Source organism: Euleptes europaea, chromosome 1, assembly GCF_029931775.1.
Source record: "Euleptes europaea isolate rEulEur1 chromosome 1, rEulEur1.hap1, whole genome shotgun sequence".
In the NCBI taxonomy this organism is placed as follows: Eukaryota; Metazoa; Chordata; class Lepidosauria; order Squamata; family Sphaerodactylidae; genus Euleptes; species Euleptes europaea.
Window position 1 is genome coordinate 172,924,364 of NC_079312.1, and position 18,839 is coordinate 172,943,202.

Here is an 18,839-nt window from a genome sequence, read left to right on the forward strand (position 1 = left end):
TAAGTTGTGGCAGCCATTGTACAGATGGCTCCGCCCCCTGTGACAGCCATTTCTTGTGGCTGAGTCCACCTCACTGGGTCAGAATTCCAAAGGTGTCCCCAGGCTCAGAAAGGCTGGGGACTCCTGGCCTAGCCCAACAGCATTCCTGTACCTCAGTGGTAGAGCATCTGCTTGGCATGCAGAAGGTCCCAGGTTCAATCTCCAGCATCTCCAGTTAAAGAGACTAGGCAGGTAGGTGATGTGAAAGACCTCTGCCTGAGACCCTGGAGAGCCGCGTCCAGCCAGAGTACTAGCTTTCATGGACCAAGGGTCTGATTCAGTATAAGGCAGCTTCATGTGTTCAACTACAAGAAAGCATTTATAAAACCCCGGACACTTGAAAAACAGCCCCCTGATGGATTGTGGTGCTGGTTTGTGGACGGCAATGATTGACTTATCTCCCCTTATCTTACTAAAAGTACTGGCTTCTGAGGATAATGGTATGCGTATCACATTATTAGGGACTTCTAAACAGCCCGATAAAGCTTGTCTGCCTTATGCCCGATAGCCCTTCGGAGCTCACAAGCTACAAACTTCAGTGCGTCTCTCAACCTCCAAACTGCACAGGAAACAGTCGAGAGAAGTAGGGGAAAAACAAGAAGAGTTGGTTTTTATATGCTGACTTTCTCTACCACTAAAGGGAGACTCAAACCAGCTTACAATCACCTTCCTTTCCCCTCCCCACGACAGCCTGGGAGGTAGGTGGGGCTAAGAGAGCGTGACTAGCCCAAGGTCACCCAGCTGGCTTCATGTGTAGGAGTGAGAAAACAAATCCAGTTCACCAGATTAGCCTCCACCGCTCATGTGGAGGAGTGGGGAATCAAATGTGTTTCTCCACATCAGAGGCCACCGCTCCAAACCACCGCTCTTAACCACTACACTACACTGTCTCTCTGGAGGGACTATGGCTCAGTAATAGAGCCTCTGCTTGGCATGCAGAAGGTCCCAGGTTCAATCTCCGGCATCTCCAGTTAAGGGGACTAGGCAAGTAGGTCATTTGAAAGACCTCTGCCTGAGTCCCTGGAGAGCCGCTGCCAGTCTGAGTAGACAATACTGACCTCGATGGACGAAGGATCTGATTCAGCATAAGGCAGCTTCATGTGTGTTCAAGTATTACCTACAGTTCCAATCTATAAGCATCCTGTGCTTCACAAAAGCCCAGGGAAGATTTTGAACAACTTATTCCGGAGCAAAAGGACTTGAGGCAACTCCAGAGGAAACAGTGGAGTTTGCCCGACAGACTGGCTACCCAGTGATTTTAATCACTTCACTTCCCATGTGTGGGAAAGGTTTGCGGTGATTGTTACATTCACACTTCCCAACAGCAAGACATGTCAGCGCAGTCCTCGTTTCCTACAGTCACATTTTTTCATACAGTTCAGGAGGCATTCGGACAGGAGCTGACCAAAACTGGTGAGGCTCCATTATCTGAGACTCACTTGGCAGATCACAGCACAAAGGCGGGGACAAAATATATTACCATATCTGGCAATGAAATCCAACGCCAAGTTACTCCGTCCTATTGATTTTAAAGGGCTGGAGTAACTTGGCGTAGGATTGCACTGTAAAATACCCTATACTCTGTTCTACTACAGAGGTGATAAAATAACATGCATGGCAGGTAGCCATCTTTTAACGCCCCTCTGACAAGCTTTTAGACCGTACGCAAATTGAAGGATTTCTTCTGAAGTGACAAGCAAGCATTCGCTTTTGTCGTTGCTTTCAAAGAATCATAGAGTTGGAAGGGACCACCAGGGTCATCTAGTCCAACCCCCTGCACAATACAGGAAATTCACAACTACCTCCCCCCCCACACCCCCAGTGATCCCTACTCCATGCCCAGAAGATGGCCAGGATGCCCTCCCTCTCATCAGCTGCTTATGGTCATAGAATCAGCATTGCTATTCCAGAGCAAAAGGACTTGAGGCAACTCCAGAGGAAACAGTGTGGTTTGCCCTACAGACTGGCTACCCAGTACAACTCTATGCAAAATATATTACCATCTAACCTCTGCTTAAAAACCTCCAGGGAAGGAGCGCTTACCACCTCCCGAGGAAGCCTGTTCCACTGAGGAACCGCTCTCTGTTAGAAACTGAGTAGAGGAACCAGAAATTAAAACCCGTGAGCCAACGAGTTCTACCATTACTATAGTTGAGACCTGGCTGTAGAAACACATTATTTCTAGAGTAATCTCATAAGAACGTGAGAAAAGCCCTGCTGGATCAGACCAAGGCCCATCAAACCCAGCAGTCTGTTCACACAATGGCCATCCAGGTGCCTCTAGGAAGCCCAGAAGCAAGATGACTGCAGCAGCATTATCCTGTCTGGGTTCCACAGCACCTAATACAATAGGCATGCTCCTCTGATCCTGGAGAGAACAGGTATGCATCATGGATAATATCCATTTTGACTAGTAGCCATGGATATCTTAAGAACATAAGAAAAGCCATGCTGGATCAGACCAAGGCTCATCAAGTCCAGCAGTCTGTTCACACAGTGGCCAACAAACAAAACGACTGCAGCAGCATCCTGCCTGTGTTCCACGGCACCTAATATAATACTGATACTGGAGATAATAGGTATGCATCATGACTAGTATTCATGTTGACTAGTAGCCATGGACAGCCCTCTCCTCCATGAACATGTCCACTCCCCTCTTCAAGCCTTCCAAGTTGGCAGCCATCACCACATCCTGGGGCAGGAAGTTCCCCAATTTAACTATCTTCACGCAAATGCAAAAAAAGCCCAGTATGGCATTTGCATATCGACCAGGGCTTTATGTGCCAGTAGTCGAATTGTAGGTAAGGCCTCAATAAGACACATTTTCATACTATAATGAGCATGTTTCTTCAAAATATGGAAACGTTACACTTCCACCCCTACAAAAGCAGTCCAAGGATAGTGACAGGTGAGACAAAGTCGGTCTTGGCTCTCAACAAACAAAAAATGCAGTTCCAAGTGTTAACATTCAGCTGCTAGAATGAGTCATTTCTTGAAAATGCTTCCCATAGTACGTTACTCCACCTGATAACTGGCAACGTCTACATCTGCTCGAAGAATGCTCTATTTTCAGGTGAACTCCACAGCCAGCAGCCATGTGACATTCATTTCCTCGGGAAGCATCAGTCCCCAGAGAAACTGCAGGTGCTCAGTTTGCATGGGCGGCAAACGCAAACATGCTGCCCTCAACGACTCGTTCGTGTGATCGGGAGCCAAGCCTCATACGCTTGTTGGATCCTTTTCTTCACTGGCAGGTTTGAAAGAAATGCACCCTTTTATTCCATCAGCTACCACTTGATATTCTATTACCAGCTCCTTTGGATTAACTAGGACAATAAAGTGCAGCTCTTCAGAACTTCACATTTGTATCCAAAAGAGTAGCATTTTCAGACTCGAATCTAGCTTATTGCAATGCCTTTCTAGCGTGTCATTTTAAAGGTAGAACGAGAAGAGTTGGTTTTTATATGCCTACTTTCTCTACCACTTAAAGAAGAATCAAACCAGCTTACAATCACCTTCCATTCCCCTCCCCACAACAGACACCCTGTGAGGTAGGTGGGGCTGAGAGAGCTCTAAGAAAACTGACTAGCCCATGGTCTGGCTGGCTTCATGTGGAGGAGTGGGGAAACCAACCCGGTTCACCAGACTAGTATCCGCCGCTCATGTGGAGGAGTAGGAAATCAAACCCAGTCCTCCATATGAGCAGCTGACGCTAAATCACCTTTCAAGGTAAAATACACCCTGAATGGCTACCAAGAAATCCATGTATATTACAAGGATTTGTGGACATGTTCTAGGCCTAGGGCGTACTTGGGGTACTGGCCAGGCCCATTAATCCCCATTGTAAATTCCCACAAATTGAACGAATGCTTTAAAAAAAAAAAAAACACCCGGCAATCCCCTGTAGTCCCATATTATGTGGGGGAAATCCGCAATGGTAGGCTAGCTGTCTGTTAGAGAAGCTTGATCCATTACTGACTTTTTAAAAGGAACTTCCTAGAAAGGATCCCCAAGGTTTTGTGGGATGGTCTGAAAACCATATGGTAATGGCATCCTGAGTCAAACAGTAGCCATGCAGTCCTTCAGTAATACGCCATCATAAAAAACATTAAAAGGCGAGCGCTAGAGAAGAGACAGAGCAATTTGAAGTATCACTCCGTCGATGGGCAGCCCCTGCTAATCCAAGACACTCAGAGCCCCCTTGACCATATAATTGTCTTCTGACCATAGCTATTTGATGCTCTTTCAGCTGGGAATTTGCCTAATCTATTTGATGGAAATAGTAACATTGGCCTCCATATTCCACGCGAGTAATTATGCACTGAAGGGCACATTTCCTTTGTCCAACGTCAAGGGTCAAATTATATGTTATATTTGAATGTACGTTATTATAACCCAGTAGTTTAAAAAAAAGCTGCTTTAGCAGGCGCAAGTAACTGCTGAGAACTGACAAGGGAGGAACCTTTAACCCTGTCCTGGCCTCATTCCCTTTGGTAGGTTCTTTCCTTCTACCACCCCAGCAGGTTTTGAAATGTCACATATCTTAAATGGTGGGGTGGGGGGGGGGAGAGAGAGAGAGCTGCTACTAGGGCACAGAATTTGGAACAAGGCAAGGATTAAGAGCCAGTGTGGTGTAGTGGTTAAGAGCGGTGGTTGGAGCGGTGGAGTCTGATCTGGAGAACTGGGTTTGATTCCCCACTCCTCCACATGAGTGGCGGAGGTCAATCTGGTGAACTGAATTTGTTTCCCCACTCCTACACACGAAGCCAGCTGAGTGACCTTGGGCCAGTCACAGCTCACTCAGCCCCACCTACCTCACAGGGTGTCTGTTGTGGGGAGGGGCAGGGAAGGTGATTGTAAGCCGGTTTGAGTCTTCCTTAAGTGGTGGAGAAAAGTTGACATATAAAAACCAACTCTTCTTCTCTCTCCCAGGCTAGCCCAATCTCATCAGAAGCTAAGCAGGGTCGACCCTGGCAAGTATCTGGATGACAGACCTCCAAGGAATACCAGGGGTGCGACGCAGAGGCAGGCAATGGCAAACCACCTCTGAACATCTCTCGCCTTGAAAACCCTACAGGGTCGCCATAAATCAGCTGCGACTTGAGGACAAAAAACAAACAAAAAAATCTCCCTTGCCCTTTTGGGGCATATTCCTCACAGCTGCATATGTTTCCAAGCGAGTGTGCAGTTTGACTCTGACACAATGGGGTTATAACATGAGGTGTGCTCTGGTTCTGGTATATATGTATTTTTAAAAACAGAATTTTGTTGCACCTCTCATGAGTTTAGCAATCAGGGGCCTCTAGGAAGCCCACAAACAAGACAACTGCAGCAGCATTGTCCTACCTATGTTCCACAGCACCTAATATAATAGGCATGCTCCTCTGATCCTGGAGAGAATAGGCATGCATTGTGACTAGTAGCCATTTTTACTAGTAGCCATGAATAGCCCTCTCCTCCATGAACATGTCCACTCCCCTCTCCAAGCCTTCCAAGTTGGCAACCATCTCCACATCCTGGGGCAGGGAGTTCCACAATTTAACTATGTGCTGTGTGAAGACCACACTAGCTGATCAAGAACAATGTATACAGAACTCCTGTCCCTGGTATGATAGTGTGCAACGTGCAGTGAGCTTTTGAAAGGCGAGAGCATTAAAAATATAATCATGTGTAACACAGAAATGGGAGTTTATCTGACTCTTCCTGCTCTTCCTGTCCCTTCGGGTTCTCCCCTCCTCCACATCGCCTTGCAGGAGGCAAGACACGAGATGTTCTATGTCTGTGTCTGAAAACACAAATTTTAAAATTATGTCTCCAGCAGCACTCATACCCAACTATTCTGTCTGAAATAGAAGGTAATTTCAAAAGCCAATATTCTATAAAACGCCTGATAAATAACATTTTGTGCTTTGTATACTAAATGCTAATACCCTTGTAAAGTGTCAATAACCTCATAAAATGCAAACAGTGTTTGTCAACGGTGATCTTTCAATGAATAACGTTGAAATGCTGAATGAAACACTCAAGAGGTTGCTTGAAGGGCTATGCTCAGAGACAGCTTCAGACGTCAATATATGACTCACTCTTAGGCCCATGCTGTTCCAAGAGGGGATATGAACTCCCGCCAAAGTTCCACAACAACCACAATCCCCAAAAAATCCTGTAAGGGGTAAATCCTTTCTCGCCCATTGCAAAATGGCTTTTTAAACATGAGTTTAACCCTGCCTGGTGGAATAGCCTCTCTAGTGAGACCAGGCCCCTGCGGGACCTCAGAGTTCCACTATTCTACCAAGCCTATCGTTTAGGCCAGCTACGGTTCCCTATATATAAACGCTGGCCTTCCTAACCCTCACTGTGGTAATACCTTTCCCTATTCAATCTGGGATTATTCCATCTGCTCGCCTACTTGAAGTTTTGTGTTTTACACTCTAAAGGTGCCTTAGGTAAACTAGGATAATGTTTTATATGATTTTATAGGTCTATTTTAAATGTTTTAACGCTTTTACTGATTTAATAGGATATCTATATTCTTGCAAGCCCCTCTGAGCCCGGTTCTTGGCCGGGGAGAGTGGGGTAGTAAGAGGAAATAATAAACAAATAAATAAATGCTGCAAATGGTCATGCATCTGAGTGAGAACACCTTGTAATAGTGAATGGATTTATATATCACTTTTGTTTAACTGAATGTGAAGGCCACACACTTTAGTGTTATGATGTTAGATAATACTAGCCTAGCATCATATTCTGGGGCGAACTGGTTTTTCAGTTCACTTAGGCGTCTGTCATTCCGGAAAGTGGATTCTCATTTGTAGAAGAAATGACTTAACTTACAAGCAGATCATGGGATCGGCTCTCTGCTGCCCATATTCCACAAATCACAGAGGCCAGGCTGCGTAGCCCAGCATGGGGCAAACTGTCTGCTTCCAGAAATATGGAGACCAAACCCTATGAGGAAAGGCTGAGGGAGTTGGGAATGTTTGGTCTGGAGAAGAGGAGGTTGAGGGAGGGACATGATTGCTCTCTTAAAGTATTTGAAGGGCTGTCACTTAGAGGAGGGCAAGGAGCTGCTCCTGTTGGCAGAAGAGGATACGACTCGCTATAATGGGTTTAAATTGCGGGCAGAAAGGTACCAGCCGGATATTAGGGGGGGGAATTTACAGTAAGAGTTGTTTGACAGTGGAATCAGCTACCTAGGGAGGTGGTGACCTCCCCCTCAATGGCAGTCTCTAAGCAGAGGCTGGACAAGCACTTGTTAGGAATGCTCTAGCCCAAACCTGCATTAAGCAGGGGGCTGGACTAGATGGCCTTAATGGCCCCTTCCAACTCTATGGTTCTATGATTCTATATCCCACCCCTTGAAGATGGCACAGTGTAAGGCAGTGGCTTGTAGCTTGTGAAAAGCCATAGAAAGCTCCAGGACATAACTTTATTTTCCCTGGCAGAGAGAAAAGGTCCGTGATACCAGCACTTCCGCAAGAGCCTAGTTTTGTATGCCTGCCAGGGTGACTGCTCCCAAACCTGTGTGGGTCACCCTGACCCAGGCTGGCAGCAGATAAGGTCTGCTCTATTAAAAGAGGTGATAATGCTGCCAAATGGCAAGGTGCAGGTGGCCCATTCCTGTGGTCAGCACCATGGATACCCACTGACAAGGAAGAATAACAAAAGGAGGAGGAAGAAGAGTTGGTTTTTATATGCTGACTTTTCCTCTACCACTTAAGGCAGAATCAAACCAGCTTACAATCACCTTCCCTTCCCATCCCAACACACACCCTGTGAGGAAACAAATGCAGTTCACCAGATTAGCCTCCGCCACTCATGTGGAGGAGTGGGGAATCAAACCCGGTTCTCCAGATCAGAGTCCACTGCTCCAAACCACCACTCTTAACCACTACACCACACAGGTTCTCTGGAATGAAGAGGATGAGCATTCCTTTTCTTCTTCTTTTTCTTTGTTTGTTGTTTCAGCATGGAATTGCTCAAAGCTGATGTGCAACCAACCTAAATAGACTAGAGCACCAAATCGAGGTGGACTAATTGAAATTAAAGCAATTCAAATCCATTTTTTCCCTATTCGTTATTGAAAGACAAGCAGCCTGAATAGCCCGAATTAGCCAGATCTCATCAGAAGCTGGAAACTAAGAAGGGTCAGTCACGGTTAGCACTTGGATAGGAGACCACCAAGGAAGACTGGGATTGTGATGTAGGGGCAGGCAATGGCGAACCACCTCTGTTCGTCCCTGGCCTTGAAAACCTGATGGTCCTGCAGTTGCCACGAGTCGGCTGCAACTTGACAGCACTCAACTGTTCTTTAGAGACATCCCAAGTAAAAGTGCACAGTAAATTGCCGCACAAACCATAAAACGTACTGATTTAAAACTGAATAAACTTTAGAGGGTATACTTTGGCTGCATCCTAAAGACACTTTCCAGGGATTCAGCCTCACGGAATAGCATGGGACTTACTTCTGAGTACACCTACTTTGAAATGCTATGTTTAAATACTTCGACTATTTTGGACATTTATATGTAATACATTGCTTAATTTTAAATAATGCTCATGACCACACGTAGGACCTACTTGCAGCCACAACCGTTTTTTGCAGAGGTGTTGGCTGGAATCGACACTAGAAAGTGCTTCCCCCCCCCACCCAAAAAAAAGTTCCCTTCTGTTTTAGTCTGTCCTTTCTATAACTAACTGCTGTAGATCTGCTCTGCCCCATCCCTCAAAAAAGGACATAATTTCAAGCAAAAGCAAGGGCCAGAGGTAACTAGTGGTCAGGGTGGGGCTGTGGCTCAGTGGTAGAGCATCTGCTTGGCAAGCAGAAGGTCCCAGGTTCAATCCCCGGCATCTCCAGTTAAAGGGACTAGGCAAGTAGGTGATGTGAAAGACCTCTGCCTGAGCCCCTGGAGAGCCCCTGCCGGTCTGAGTAGGCAGTACTGACTTTGATGGGCCAAGGGTCTCATTCAGTATAAGGCAGCTTCATGTGTTCACGTGTGTTCAGGTTGTCTATGAAATGGAAAGTAAAGGCCCATGCTTTTTAATGGAGAGAGTAATTTTCAATAACAGTACTTAACCAATTGCAGAGAAAGCATATTTCCTAGGCACAAAATGGGAGCAAAAAGTCTCCCAGTGGACAACACCTGGGGTGACTTGTCACTCCTTGATCCCCAGTAGCAAGCCATAAAATGTGTGCAAACTACTGGTAACTAGCTTGGTGTCCAGACACTGTTTTTTCCTTGATAAAGAAAAGTCGCCTTCCATTAGAGGGTACAAATCCAGCTTTAACAGACTAACTTCGCATCAAATCCAGGTTTCATTTTAAACCAGGTTGTGATCTGCATTTTAAAAAGCAATTTTTAAAGTGTTTCTATCCACCTCTCATCACATGTGAGAAGCGTTCTAGATGGCCTTTGTTGCATATTCAGATAGTGAGACTTTTGGTATGTAGTCAGTGTGTCTGGATCAGTTTCCAGACACATTTCTGCCAAGAGCTGCAAAATTCAGGCCTGCTATGCATTTTGGCAAACGAGGCAGAACTTTTCGAGTAACCCAGAACAAAATGCCTCCTCTTCAGATTTGGGGACAAGACTCTGCCCACGTATCAGCTCGTGCATCATGCTCATGTTCCTGCAACTAGTGCTGCATTCTGATATTTTGCTGCAAGAGGATCTCACCATGACTCCTGATGCTGCACCTGTGTAACGGCTCTTGCAGCCAATCCTTTCTGTGTTCTGCATGCACAGCCAAGCCACAGGAAAGCAGAAAAATGATGCGTTAACTGCCACGTAAAACCCCATTCTTTAAGAAGAAGAGTTGGTTTTTATATGCCGACTTTCTCTACCATTTAAGGAAGAATCAAACCGGATTACAATCACCTTCCCTTCCCCTCCCCACAACACCCTGTGAGGTAGGTGGGGCTGAGAGAGTGTGACTAGCCCAAGGTCACCCAGCTGGCTTCATGTGGAGGAGTGGGGAAACAAATCCAGTTCACCAAATTAGCCTCCCCTGCTCATGTGGAGGAGACGGAAATCAAACCCGGTTCTCCAGATCCGACTCCACCGCTCCAAACCACCGCTCTTAACCTCTACACCACGCTGGCTCTCTCTTTATGCATGAAACAGCATGTACATTAGCAAACAAAATATGGATGGCATATGGATCTGCACATGTATCTTCAAACCCCTATGTATAACTGAATGTTTACATGGAAACAATGATAGTCATCCAGACTTTGTAGGTTTACTACAGGAAACAACACTCAGCCAAACATTTTTGCAAATAAAAAATGCGTCTCAAAACTGGAAGGTATACAACCCAGTAAAACTTTCCATCACATCTGCCTGAGTTAGGGATGAATCGGGTAAGCTGCCAGGAGTTCCATATTTGGAATTCCCATTTTTGTTCTTTTGAACAGTTGGTGTGGAGGACATTGATTCAGACTGGGACCAAAGTGGAAGAGGAGAGATTTCAGTCTCCCCCGTGTGCTGATCTGAAGTGATTCAGCAGAGTTAAGAACATACGAACATAAGAAAGGCCGTGTTGGATCAGACCAAGGGCCATCAAGTCCAGCAGTCTGTTCACACAGTGGCCAACCTGGTGCCTCTGGGAAACCCACAAACAAGACTGCAGCAGCATTGTCCTGCCTGGGTTCCAAAGCACCTAATATAATAGGCATGCTCCCCTGACCCTGGAGAGATGCTGTTTGCAGGTACAAACTGCATCTTTGCATGGTTGTTTTAGTTAGGGAAAACAGCACTGGAGGAAATTCTTAACCCCTCCTCTTTTCACCCTGGGTGCCATGAAGTTAAGAGAGAAAAAACCCTAAGAGCGCCAAGCACCGAATCCCCAGTTTCATCTGGCTTCACTCTCAGTCGCTCAAAGGCAGAAGCAAAACTACCAACTGGAAAACACTGTGGCTTCCTTTTAACCAATGCTTTGTTTTGTACTATCCATACTAAAGGACTGTTACTACACCAAATGCACCACATGAAAGAGGAATAATTCAAATAATGCGGTCTTCCTTCCTCCATCAGGTCTGTTATGGCCCATAACTAATTTCAGTCCTATAAGAAACTAAAGAAGCTACGGTGCCTCTGTTAAAACAGTATATATTGCTCAAACTAGCATCTCATCAAACAGAATCATAGAATCAGAGTTGGAAGGAGCCCTACAGGCCATCTAGTCTAACCCCCTACTCAATGCAGGATCAGCCTAACATCCCTGACAAGTGTCTGTCCAGGCTCTGCTTAAAGACTGCCAGTGAGGGGCAGCTCACCGCCTCCCTAGGTAGCTGATTCCACTGTTGAACAACTCTTACAGTAAAAACGTTTTTCCTAATATTCAGCCGGTACCTTTCTGCCCTCAATTTAAACCCATTATTACAGGTCCTATCCTCTGCTCCCTTCCCTCCTCTAAGTGACAGCCCTTCAGATACTTAAAGAGAGCAATCATGTCCCCTCTAAACCTCCTGTTCTCCAGATTAAATGTTCCCAACTCCCTTAGCCTTTCCTCATAGGGCTTGGTCTCCAGGCCGCTGATCCTCATAGGACTTAGTCTCCAGGCCCCTGATCATCCTCTAGAATAACCCCACAGGTAATTCTAGAAAGTTTTCTAGTCATATTCCAGAAATGCTTTTCACGCACAATTCTGTTCGACAGCCCTGACATGCAATGCACCTAGTTATTCAGGTCAAGCAGGTTGTTTCCTATCTGTGCATTTATTTAAGTTACGGAGGTCCAGAACACTGCCTCTTAATATCTGGGTTAAATAATTTGCAGATTTCTATGAGCTAGACTATTTACTGAACTGATACTCAAAAATTCCGTTTGGAGTATGTGAACATCTTTTGCCTCTGTTTGACATTTCCAAACTACAACCCAGTATTAAGTGTTAATTGTGTGTGTGTGTAAAGTGCCGTGAAGTCGCAGCCGACTTATGGCGACCTCTTATGGGGTTTTCATGGCAAGAGACTAACAGAGGTGGTTTGCCAGTGCCTTCCTCTGCACAGCAACCCTGGTATTCCTTGGTGGTCTCCCATCCAAATACTAACCAGGGCTGACCCTGCTTAACTTCTGAGATCTGACGAGATCGGGCTGTACCATGCTGCCTTCCCAAGTGTTAGTTAGGCAGGGGCATACGGAGTATACACCAACACATTACAGAATACCTCTCCATTGTACCAGCATCTGGCTCCAGCTGAAAGGCCCCTCTTCCCTGCTTCCAGAGATGGCACCATTGGAGGGAGGGCTGGAAGAAGCCAGGTCAGGATCTAGCTCAGAGGTGAAACTCCTCCCTAAGGAACATTTTGCACTGAACTTTGCCATTTGGACTCCTGCGAGCCACTTTGGCAGCTAATGTTTGGCTGAACAGCAGGATTAAAAATAATATAGGTAGAGTATCCTTTATCTGGGCAGCCCATGTCCGGACTGATCCGAAAACCGGACCCTTCGAGCCGGCCTACAGGCAGATCCGTGCAGCCTGCTTTCCCTGTTTCCTCTCACCTAAAAAAATAAAATACAGTGTACACTGCATCGTAGGTGGTGACTGAAAGCCTGAGGTTGTTTGTTTGTTATTTGTTGTTGCTCTTGTTTAACAGCTGACATAGGTATTCCAGTGAGATAGTTACACCTTTGCTTTCTGGTGGTTCAATGTACACAAAATTATTAAAAATATTGTTGAACACATGAAGCTGCCTTCTACTGAATCAGACCCTTGGTCCATCAAAGTTAGTATTGTCTTCTCTGGCTGGCAGCGGCTCTCCAGGGCCTCAGGCAGAGGTCTTTCACATCACCTACTTGCCTGGTCCCTTTAAGTGGAGATGCCGGGGATTGAGCCTGGGACCTTCTGCATGCCTAGCAGATGCTCTACCACTGAGCCACGGCCCTTCCCCAATTAAAATTAGATTCAGGCTATGCGTATAAAGTGTATATAAAACATAAATGAATTTGGGTGCCATCCCCAGGATATCTCATTATGTATATGCAACAATTCCAAAATATTCCAGTACACGGAAAGATCCAAAATACAGACCACTTCTGGTCCCAAGCAGTCCGGAAGGGATACTCAAGCTGTATATAAATAAAGGCATTGCATTAATAATGCAGTGGCATTATTTTGGCACAAATGTTTAGATCTGGTGTACCATCAAGGCCACAAGCCAACACAGAATCAGGCATGGCAGGTCCATTGATTTCAGTGGACTAAATTCTCAACCGGATTTTGACCAATGACTTTCTCTTATGGGCTTTAGGTAATTTTGTAGGGATAGCTTAAGAAGCAGGCGCTTTGCTTCTGTGCTCTCTATGTACTCTTATATGCACAGGTGTACCAACCCCACTTTCCTCCTCCTCTCACCAAGAAGAAGGTAGTTGTGAATTTCGTGCATTGTGCAGGGGGCTCAATGACCCTAGTGATCCCTTCCAGCTCTATGATTCTATATCCCCAAGTTCTCCATTCTGCTTTCTAGAGAAGGAGCATTGAAAAACTCTAGGAGGAAGGGGATCCTCCATAAGTCCACACTCATGCTCCATACTCAAGTTTAACTCAGTGACAACCTTACAGGTAAAATGATATTCTAGGTTTATTTTACTGATATGAACTCAGCCAAAACTCTCCAATAAACATACGTCACCCAAAAAGAAATTGTGAACAACAGTTTCAAATTATGACTTACATACAAATCAGCAGCAAGTTTGTTATATTTTACCATGCATAGTACGAAGAACTATATGTTGCTCCATCAACAACCAAAAGGGAGACTGCAGCCAAGAAATCAGGAGAATGAGACAGGGAAAGGCAGCCATGAAGGAGCTAGAAAAGATTCTGAAGTGTAAGGAGGTGTCACTGGCAACCAAGATTAAGTTAATGCATGCCATCGTATTCCCTGTTACTATGTATGGGTGTGAAAGCTGGACAATGAAGAAAGCTGATCGGAAGGAAGTAGATTCCTTTGAAATGTGGTGTTGAAGGAGAGTGTTAAGGATACCCTGGACGGCCCAAAAAAATAAATCAGAGCGTTATAGATCAAATCCAGCCTGAACTGACCCTAGAAGCTAAAATGACTCAACTGGCATCAGTTGAGTACTTTGGTCACATTATGAGAAGACAAGAGTCACTGGAAAAGATAGTCATGCTAGGAAAAGTTGAAGGCAGCAGGAAAAGAGGAAGACCCAACAAGACATGGATTGACTCTATAAAGGAAGCCACAGCCCTCAATTTGCAAGACCTGAGCAAAACTGTTAAAGATGGGCAGTTTTGGAGGACATTGATTCATAGGGTCGTCATGAGTCAGAAGCGACTTGACGGCACTTAACACACACACACAGTACAAAGAAACACTCAAGGCTGCATTACTAATATCCTCATCTTCTGTGATGAATAAATAGGCGTCCAAGATTTGATTCAAATTGCAGGAAAATAACAGATGATGGAGCAAAAAAAAAAAGTTACTGGCAAATTACTTGACAGCCCATACATAATGTCATTGGAAAGAGGCTAAATTTTCACAGCCAGAATCTGTGAAAAGTCTACACGTGCCAAAGAACTACAATGGTTGCTTCAGCCTGTGTCCAGCTGGATACTCAGCCCACATTTATAACGCCACCATTCCATCTACCTTGGGCAACTCCATCACTGGGTGGTCGGTCAGCTGGGTCTGTGATGAAGCCCTATGACCCATTCAGCATACAGCACTTTGCAGTATTTGTAATTAGCACCTTACCTGGTTGCACACAAGCAAGTAGAAGAAGAAGAACAGTTGGTTTTTATATGCTGACTTTCTCTACCACTTAAGAAATAATCAAGCTGGCTTACAATCACCTTCCCTTCCCCACAACACACACCCTGTGAGGAAGCTGTGGCTGAGAGAGCTCGAAGAGAGCTGTGACTAGCCCACGGTCACCCAGCTGAGTTCATGTGTAGGAATGGGGAAACCAACTCGGCTCACCAGATTAGCCTCCACCGCTCCTGTGGAGGAGTGGGGAATCAAACCCGGTTCTCCAGATCAGAGTCCACCGCTCCAAACCACCGCTCTTAACCACTACACCACACTGGCTCTTTTTATACCTACCGGCAATTTTAAATTATTGATTTTAAATTGAGGTTTTTATGTATTTTATTAGTTACATTGTAAGCTGACTTGGGTTCCTACACGGTAGAAAGGCGGCTAATAAATGTTTTAAATTAATAAAATAAATAAATTTCAATAAGTATGGATCACCTGGAGGCAACTGTGCAGGGAACGAGTTCTGCTTTTTTTCTGAGGCCCGAGATGACCCACATAAACCTGGGTGGACTTTTGGAGGCATATCTGTCAGGCTGCCATACAGTTACATCCAGTCCATATTCTTAGTGCATCAGTGAGGACAGCATGAACAAGAAAGAGAGAAGTTGCCATCCTAAAGACAAAAGCTCTCCCAGCCCACTCTATGTTTACCTTGGCTTGGCACAAAGCATTCCACCATAGCCCTAATTTTAATCACTGATATAAACCCGGCTGGAATAAACACTACTCCAAAATAAACTTCTTTATAGTCATGGTGCTAGAACAGCTAGATATGAGTCCAGTAGCACTTTAGAGACCAACAAGATTTTCAGGGTACGAGCTTTTCGAGAATCAAAGTTCCCTTCATCAGATGCATAGTTAAATTGTGGAACTCCCTGCCCCTGGATGTGGTGATGGCTGCCAATTTGGAAGGCTTTCAGAGGGGAGTGGACATGTTCATGGAGGAGAGGGCTATTCATGGCTACTAGTCAAAATGGATACTAGTCATGATGCATACCTATTCTCTCCAGGATCGGAATCATAGAATCATAGAGTTGGAAGGGACCACCAGGGTCATCTAATCCAACCTCCTGCACAATGCAGGAAATTCACAACTACCTCCCCAACACACCCCCATTGACCCCTACTCCATGCCCAGAAGATGGCCAAGATGCCCTCCCTCTCATGAACTGTGTAAGGTCATAGAAGCATGCCTATTATATTAGGTGATTTGGAACACAGGCAGGATAATGCTGCTGCAGTCGTCTTGTCTGTGAGCTTCCCAGAGGCACCTGGTTGGCCACTGTGTGAACAGACCAGCAGACTTGATGGACCTTGATCTGATCCAGCATGGCCTTATGTTCTTATGCTGCTAGAACAGTTAGCCTGCTGCAACTCTAGCATGCTATGCAGCTCCTAACACCAGACCTAAGCCAGATAAGGTTGAAATCAAAGTAAGCAGAGATATTAAATGTGTGTGACAACCCTCCAACGTTTCATCTCATTTCAATAGATGAACTATATATCCAGCATAACGTTGGCAGTCGGTAAGTAAGGCCAGCATACTCACCAATTCAGCACAGACCGATACTAACTGAAAGCCGTTTACTTAGAAGAATTGTTCAACAAGTTGTCCATGGGACAACTGTCCATTTTAGCTGTCATCTGGCCACAAACAGCCGAACACCCTACCAAACACTATAGAACACTGTAGTAAGCAAACACTGTAGAACATCAAATCACAGAAGAATAAAAATACTACAGTAATCAGTAGGCTGCTCAGAGTTACGTCACTGACAGGTATCACAAAAACACACACTTTACATCACAGTGCTTGAGATGAATGCCTCCTGCCAACTGTGCCCACCAAAGGTACTGACCATGGTACTCATTCAATAGCAAAACCATATCTTCTCAATTGGCTCCCCAAAGACTAAATTATTCTGTTCACGGCATCTGCATGAATGGACAATAGACTGTGAGATCAATTCCCCCACCACCATGGGGCATGACTCCTCCATGTATGGTTTGCATCCGTTCCTGACGCCTTCCCCAAACAAAAAAAAAGATTTCTCTCTTTTTGCCCAAATGAATTAATCCGCACATTATTTTGGACATCTCTTGGATCTGGGACCAAGTCTGTTAACATTCAGCAGTCCTTAAGGCAGCTGGCATTCACCTTAACATTGAACAAACACTATGCCAGACTAAGGGATCTTTCATCAGATCCCAAGACGCCGAGGCCCTGTCTCCAGACTACAAACCAAGACAGATTTCCAGTGTTGTGACCCCAGCTCTTTTTTTACAGTATTGTTTTTTTTTAGGCATAAGATATTTTATCTGCATCAGAGTTTGAGTATGACACCCACATGTGTTTACACACATACGTAGCATGCAGGAACACGCGGGTAGGAAAGGGAACACACATGAACACATGAAGCAAGCTGCCTTCTACTGAATCAGATCCTTGGTCCATCAAAGTCAGTATTGTCTACTCAAACCGGCAGCGGTTCTCCAGGGTCTCAGGCAGAGGTCTTTCACACCACCTACTTGCCTGGTCCCTTTAACTGGAGGTGCCAGGGATTGAACCTGGGACCTTCTGCATATCCAGCAGATGCTCTGCCACAGAGGTATGGCCCTTCCCCTACTGAATCAGACCCTTGGTCAATCAAAGTCAGTATTGTCTACTCAGACCGGCAGCGGCTCTCCAACAGTCTCAGGCAGGGGTCTTTCACATCACCTACTTGCTTAGTCCCTTTAACTGGAGATGCTGGGGATTGATCCTGGGACCTTCTGCATGCCAAGGAGATGTTCTGCAAACTGAGCCACAGCTCCCCACCCCCCAAAAGCAGGATAGGTTCACCTGGGGGCAGATCCAAGTCCGCCTTAGCGCAAGGTGCGAACGGGCTACCAGCCCCGACGATCCGGAAAACCTTTTGTTTATGGAAACACCGCCGGATCCCAGGGCATAACCACCAGCCCCCCTCCCACCTCAAAGTTCAGACAGACACATACCCAGGCCTAAGTCCGATCACTCCCAATTGCTCATCGTCAAATGCTCTCCCCCCCCCAAAAAAAAAAACAACCCTGGGTGTCGAAAGCTTCAGTCTCTCTTTGATTTCAAGAGCGCAGACCCCATACCCAGCAGGGCTTGCTCCCCCATCCTGGCAGGCCAGAGGCGGGTCACCCCCCAAAAAAAAAATTAAGAGGCCCAGTGAAACCCAAAAATCCACAGCAGATGTTTCCTCCCTCCACATACACAGGCATTCCCCCCCCAGGAAAAAAAAAGTCCCACTCCCCGCATGGCCTTCCCCCTCGCAGCCCCCCTCACCTGGCCTGCGCCTCGTCCAGGCTCTGGTCGGTAATGGCCATGATCTGCTGCAAGATGTCACCCGTGTCCTGCAGCCCGGGGGCCGGCTGGGGCGGGCCCGGCGGCGCTTGGAGGCGGTGGGGCGGGGGGTCCCCGCCGGCCCCGGGAGGCGGCTGGAGCCCGGCGAGGAGCCGGGACGCCTCCTCCATGGCGGAGGCTGGAGCGGGCCGGGGAAAGAGGGGGAGGGGGGGAGGGGAAGAAGAGGGAGGGGGGAGAGAGAGGGAGCCGCCTCGAGCGGTGGGGGAGGGGGAAGTCCCGGCGCGGCTGGAGCCCCCGCTGGCCTCTCCCCCGCCTCACGCGCTCGCGTCCATACAACAGGGCCCCAGCGCGCCCCCCCCTCTTCGCCCGGTCTGGCCCCGCCCCCTGCCCCCGTCGCGCGACGGGGCCCCGCCTCCCCGGGCGGCCGCCTGCCGGGCAACGGCTCCGCCCCCTTCTGTGACAAAAGCCCCCCCCCCCGCCTCTCGGCCGCACAGCGAGGCCCAGCGCGCGCCCCCCCCTCCGCGGCCGCCTGCCGGGCAACGGCTCCGCCCCCTTCTGTGACAAAAGCCCGGCTCGCCGCGGCCTAGTCGCGAGCGCCGCCTCGGGCGGTGGGGGCGGAGCTGGGGAGGAGTCGCGAGGCCGCCCTGGCAGAGCGACCCAGCGACCCCCCCCCCGTTCAAGCCCCTCCCT

At 46.9% G+C, this 18,839-nt stretch overlaps 1 protein-coding gene across 2 annotated transcripts in view; it reads right to left on the minus strand.

The window, feature by feature from the left end:
• LOC130482942 (pre-B-cell leukemia transcription factor 4-like) overlaps positions 1-18,319 on the minus strand; it is a 45,523-nt gene extending 27,204 nt beyond the window's left edge. The window contains exon 1 of one of the 2 annotated variants that reach the window (XM_056855823.1): positions 18,132-18,319. In XM_056855823.1, coding sequence (XP_056711801.1) covers positions 18,132-18,319 — 188 coding nt within the window. The remainder of the gene's footprint in view (positions 1-18,131) is intronic. The other variant, XM_056855830.1, reaches the window with a different exon arrangement.
• Positions 18,320-18,839: the final 520 nt, after the last annotated feature.